General features: G+C 51.1%; 1 protein-coding gene across 1 annotated transcript in view; it reads right to left on the bottom strand.

Annotated features, from left to right (window-relative positions):
• Window positions 1-6,000, bottom strand: part of ITGA9 (integrin subunit alpha 9) — a 250,599-nt gene that overhangs the window by 212,323 nt on the left and 32,276 nt on the right. Inside the window, exons 8-11 of the mRNA XM_023764184.1 lie at window positions 5,920-5,977; window positions 2,320-2,328; window positions 2,038-2,175; window positions 12-117 (exon numbers count right to left, since the gene is read on the bottom strand). Coding sequence (XP_023619952.1) covers window positions 12-117; window positions 2,038-2,175; window positions 2,320-2,328; window positions 5,920-5,977 — 311 coding nt within the window. The remainder of the gene's footprint in view (window positions 1-11; window positions 118-2,037; window positions 2,176-2,319; window positions 2,329-5,919; window positions 5,978-6,000) is intronic.

The raw sequence follows: 6,000 nt of genomic DNA on the forward strand, positions 1-6,000 counted from the left end.
CGCTCACCCACCTGGGAATCTGTCGTCGTCAAGGTCCCCCAAGCTGGCGATGCTCTCCCCAAAGTGTGCGTTGTAGGCGCCATCCCCGCTCAGGGCCAGCTGCTCCTCCAGGGCTCCCTGGGAAACAGGATGGAGGAAAAACGGAAAACAAAACAAAAACACAATAAAAACAACAGAGCTGGGAACACTACCTCTCTAGCGCATCCCCATGGACAGGAAACTCCTGGGCAGAATCAAAGGCACCCAAACCGCTCTGTCTGGGGGCAAGATGGGTCCCTTGTACCTGGGCAGCATGGGGCTCTCCAACAGCCTGGGGTGCCTTTTGGAGGGAGCGTGGGGGAGGCAGCCAATCAGTGATTCTCTCTCTCTCTCTCTCCCTTCTCCCTTCCTCTCTGAAACCAATAAAAATATTTTTTAAAAAAAAAAAAATAGGAAGAGGTTCAAGAGAAATAAGAATACTTAGGTACTTAGGGTCAGCACTTGGCTTTAAGAAACCTGGGCTGTGGGGGGTGAGATGTGGGGGTGAAATGTTCCCAGAGAAGATCTGGGGAACTCCCCTGCTCCAAGTGTCCACACCCCGACTTAGACACATGGCCGGGCTACCCGTCTGGTCGCCTGATTGCCTCAGACAAGTTAACACCCACGCAGATGTGTCAGGCTCCTGCAGACAGAGTGGCTGGGAGGGGCTGAGTGAATGCCTGCTGTCCTCATCTCCACAGTGATCACCTCATTTCCCCCAGGCACCTCCCCCACCCCGTCCCGCTCACTGAAACGTCAGCAGAGATGCAGGTGACCAGTGGCTGCACCAGGTACCAGGAAGCGTCTTCCTTCCCTTGCAAAGAGTTTGCAAACATCCAAGAAAGCCCAAGGCTCGAGTGTGCCCTGGCTCCTCTGTCAATGGCTGCCCTTTCCTCCTGGCACCTGCCCGCCTGGTTACGGTGACACGCCAGCGCCTCTACCCAACTGGGATATCTAGCATCTTGTCAGTGCTTAAAAGTACACTCACCGTTTTGTGTGTTTTTTGTTGATGATGAAAGCATGACATGTTTGCTATTTTGGATAAAGATAAAACTAAAAATCTGCCCAAGACCACCACCCAGAGCGATGTTATTATCCTCCTCTGTGTATTTGCTCTATTGTTAAAGGTGGTTTGTATACACAGTTTTTAATCCTGCTTTGCACTGATTATCTCATAAGCATTTTCTCATGTTAGCTCCAAGGCTGGTGGTACCAGAATTTATTTATTTAACCATTCCCTCCTGGCTGAACACTCTTACTTCCAGGTCCTGAAAAGATTCCGCTTTCTCACTGCTCTCCCCCCCACCACCTCCTCCACTCGGCTAAAGGGAAACAGAGGCATCTTTCTGCCCCATCACATCCCTTTCATGATGCTGCAGGATAAGGGACATCTGATTAGGGCCCTTGGCCCCCACCCAGCCCCCACGCTGAACTAAGTGGCCCCGCTGCCTCACACCTCCACCCACTCGCCCAGCTCCCAGCCCACTCCTGCCTGTCTGCCCAACTCCTACTCCTTCCTCAAGATTCCTTCTAGCCACTGTGTCCCCTGAGAAGGATTCTCTGCTGCCCGGGCAGATGTGTATACACACCGAGGAAGGCAGCACAATCTAGAGATGAAGCTCTGAATCCAGCCTGCCTGGGTTCAAACCCCAGCCCCACCACTCCTTAGCTGTGTGACTTGGGGCAGGTTACCTGACCTCTCTGGGCCTCAGTTTGTTTGTTTTTCACCTGAAACATGGGGGCCACTGATACCAGGTGCACATTATACTGAACTCATTCACAGAGAGCGGGAGGAACAGTTCCTGGTACCCGGTAGGCACTCAAAACACCGCCATTAAGATTTTCTGAACCCCTGTGTGTTGGCAGTTGTAACTTTCCATCAGTGGAACTCTGAGCTTTCTGAAGGTAGGAAGCTCGTCGCGGGGCGCAGTGCGGGGCCCAGAGGGGTGCTCGGTTACTACTTGCTAGACATGTCCCCCTCCCACCCCCTGTCCACAGGCTGCCCAGCACTGTACTCACATTTCCTCTGTTGATGTAGACGGTGACCTGCCCCTCGTCCCTGATCTCAGAAAACATGGGGGCCCCCACCAGCAGGTCGGAGAGGCCGTCCGCGTTCAGGTCAACTGCGCATAAGGAGGAGCCGAAGTAAGAGCCCATCTGCAACCAAGTCGAGTTGCAACAAAGCGTTCAGTGTCTGCCCTCACATAGGAGGCCCTCGCTCTCCTCCAGCCCCGGACCCCTCACAGGCCCTGACGGTGGCGCTGCCCGCAAGCCAGAACGCCAAGGTGAACGGGCAAACACCCGACTTCCCTGTGTCTTGCAGCTGTGACGCGGGGCCCCCAGGCGCCAGGAGACCAGAGCTAACTGGCTCCGAGTCCCCTGTCCTGGAGCCCTGCCCAGGGGGACAACCAACGGACCCATCCCGGGAGAACGAGGCACTGTTTTTAAAAATACAAACTGCTGAAACCGGTTTGGCTCAGTGGATAGAGCGTCGGCCTGCGGACTGAAAGGTCCCAGGTTCGATTCCGGTCAAGGGCATGTACCTGGGTTGTGGGCACATCCCCAGTGGGAGATGTGCAGGAGGCAGCTGGTCGATGTTTCTCTCTCATCGATGTTTCTAACTCTCTATCTCTCTCCCTTCCTCTCTGTAAAAAATCAATAAAATATATTTTTTTAAAAAAATACAAACTGAGGTTGCAAGTATAGGTTCCAACCATCCTAAAAGCACCTCGTGATCCAGACATCTGACAAGGCCCAGCAAATAGGAATATGAAGTTTCAGGACACGAGGAGGCAGGAAACAAATGTGACATGGGAAATGGGTGACCCCCTCCCAGCCCTGTGCACAGCTAAAGGCCAGTTAGGAACTCATGGGCTGGAGTGACAGAAAACGGGAGAACAAGTGGACCATTGGATGGATGAGGGACCCAGCCAGGCTACACGAGCTCATCCTTACTCATAGCCTAATCCAGTCCCTATTACCTTAAATCGGGGTTCTTAAACCCAAACGTGAATGGGATCCAGGCAAGTGATATAACAGGTAGGAAACAAATAGCAGTGCGAGTATGCTTACAGTGGCAAGTGATGCTAGGCTTCAGTGGCTAAGGCACAAGAGGGAGTGGTGGAGACTGTGGCAAACTGGCATCCAAAGACCCAGCGACGGGAGCAGCTCCTACCCAGCTTCGGTCAACTGCTACCCTGAGGAAGGCCAACCGTCCCATTGTCCAAGAGAAGCCCAAAATAAAACAATTTATTTGAAGGGCCTATTTTTTTTTTAATGATAGCAACTAATTCCTATTAAAAACAAACAAACTTACTACACAGGACAAACAAACATTTTTGTAGGCTGTATCCTTTCCAGAGGCTACCAGCATGCAAGCTCTGATCTTTATTAGAAAGGCTACCCTTTTAAAATCCATGTTTTCAAATAAAAGGGCTCTGGTTCTATAGACACGAAGCAGCATTTCCTTCCACTGTTGCGAGAGTGTGGGCAGCTAACCCCGGGGAGTCTGACACAGGTGGAGGACACTCTAGACCCGTCCCTGCAGTGGCCCTGGGCCAAGAGGACTCCGATGCCCTCTCCCAGGCACATGCCAAGGCCACGTGCACTCAACCCACATGCCCCCCAACCCCTCACGCCCAAGAGAGGAGGCAGGGAAGGTTCCGAGGCACGGGAGACAGAGACACAGAAACCAGCCGCCAGTCGCCGACTCGGTGGCTGTGCCGATCTCCCTACCCGGACATGAGTCAAAGGACTGAGACCCAGGCAAGGCCCCAGGGAACGACTTGTCTCATTCTAATGGGCTGTTTAACTTGGCATGTTCTTCGGTGTTAACTCAGAAATCCCTGGACGTGAAGTTCCCTATCTCTGTTTTGACATAACTGATGCATCACATACTCAGTCAATTCCGTAAAACTTCAGCCTGGCAACGGGGTGCTCAGTCCTTGCTTGGAGAGCTCCCGTCAGCCTGGGGATGCGGGGACGTGGGCCTCGATTAACATCTGGACTGCACACACACTGGTGATTCCTCATGTGTCCTATGCATGAAGCATGCCCACCAATGAAGACCAGAACTGGGTTTTTTCTTTCTTTTCCTTTTTCTTTCTTTTCTCAAGGTGAAGCCAGGAGATAATACTATCTGATCAAATTCTGGCCACACGAAAGCAGAAGGGACCGGTGGTTTACTGAGTCAGACCCCTCTTGTGTGTGTGAGACTCCGCTAAAGGCATCCTTTGAGAGCCTGGGGTCATGACCTTCCCCTATGAAATGACAGAGACGTCAGATGGGCAAGAATTCCTCATATCTTCGGGAAAAAAGCGGAAGAAAATGCCTAAAGAGAATAAGGGTCTATTTCAAAATCAAAAAGAGGCGGTGGGGGTAAAGCTAGAAGACAGTACAACCGGAGGGCAGGAGGGATTGGCCGACGAAGGAGTAAGTCTGGAACGGTGCCAGGAGCGGGCAAGACGAGCCCTAAAGAAAATGACAAGCAGCGCCCACGCCCGCCTTGGTCCTGGGGACTCTTCGCCACTAACGCACAGTTATTTCTCTCTAACGCTGGGGGTGTTTGGAAACCTTTGCAGAACTGCTCACGGGCATTTTCCAGGGTCGCTGCTTTGCGGGTTGGAAATCTTAAAATAACACAGGCAGCCCAGCTCTTGGGGGAACGCAGAGCTGTTCTCAGGGGAAAATGTCACAAAGCGAGTTTGGAGATGCATTTTTTATTTTTTTTTAACTGAAAATATGATGACAATTCAATACTGAGCATGTGCCTTAAGGTTGCTAAAACTGCACAAAATGAGTAGATTTTTGTCCTCGCAATAGGATTCATCATCAGAACAATATGTAACTCATACAGCAGGTCTGACTCTGAGCAGAGACTGAACTAGGGCCAGGACACATGGCCGCCCAGGAAGGAAACAGCCTTTTTCCCCCCATTTCTCTGGGTAGTGGAAGGGAAATCACCTTCTGACAGTCTCCTGGTGTCTCCCTCCCAAGCCTCAGGTCCTGCCCTCTCCCCAGAGCTCACTAACCCCGCCTTACCTCCCAGCTGAATTCCTGTCCCCTCAGAGCTGCCAGTCATGCTAAGCAAGCCCACTGATCTAAGCCACACTAAGGAGTGGGTGGCAGATAAGCCCCTGTTTAATAATCAACAGCATCTCCAACTGGCTTACTTTCAGACTTCGGTGCAGTATGGATAGAAATTAAGATGGAAAATCTGCAGGAATTTGGATTACGGATGGTATGAGGACAAGATGACGCAGGCAAATAAACTTTGCCCAAGACTAATTTGAGGGCTATTTCTATTCCAAGGCTCTAAAAGGGAAACGGGTGATTCTTTCTGCTTTTTCTTCGTGTGACAACAGTCCCTGTGGCAACGGTGGCAGAGGGCTCAGGATGCGAGGCTGCGGGGTGGCGCTGTGCTGGTGAGAGCGGGAGCGGGAGACCCATTTGTCTGCGGGCCTCCTTGGAAAGTAATCAGGTCTGCTTGCTACCTGTACACAACTGTGCGTGATCTCTCTGGAGGTGCAGATGTGTGTGTATGAGGCAAAGACAGACAGACAGAGGGAGAGAGACAGAGAGGCCAAGAGAAACAGAGTATGCAGTCATTCGATGACAGTGTGAAATACAACCTTTTACCAAAAAAACTCTATGCTGAACTTGGCCACGTACACACTCATCTTGCTACCTGTCTCCAACAACAACCTGAATCCCATGAAACTGCAGGTTACACTCAATGCTGAGAAGGTAAAGAAAGGCACCAATAGGCAACAGAACCACCACATAAACACAGGGCCCAGAGACAGCCTTTAAACCCATTTTTCCAGCGTGTAAAATCTGACTTCCCCATGATGACATCTCTCAAACAACACAAACATACATATCAAGAATCTTACCTTTTACCTGATGCCTGAAAAATCTAATTAAGGTGCCTGATCTTCGGTCAGCTCGAAAATATAAACTATGAAATGGAAAAAAGAAAAT

This window comes from Myotis lucifugus, unplaced genomic scaffold, assembly GCF_000147115.1.
Source record: "Myotis lucifugus unplaced genomic scaffold, Myoluc2.0 scaffold_319, whole genome shotgun sequence".
NCBI lineage: Eukaryota > Metazoa > Chordata > Mammalia > Chiroptera > Vespertilionidae > Myotis > Myotis lucifugus.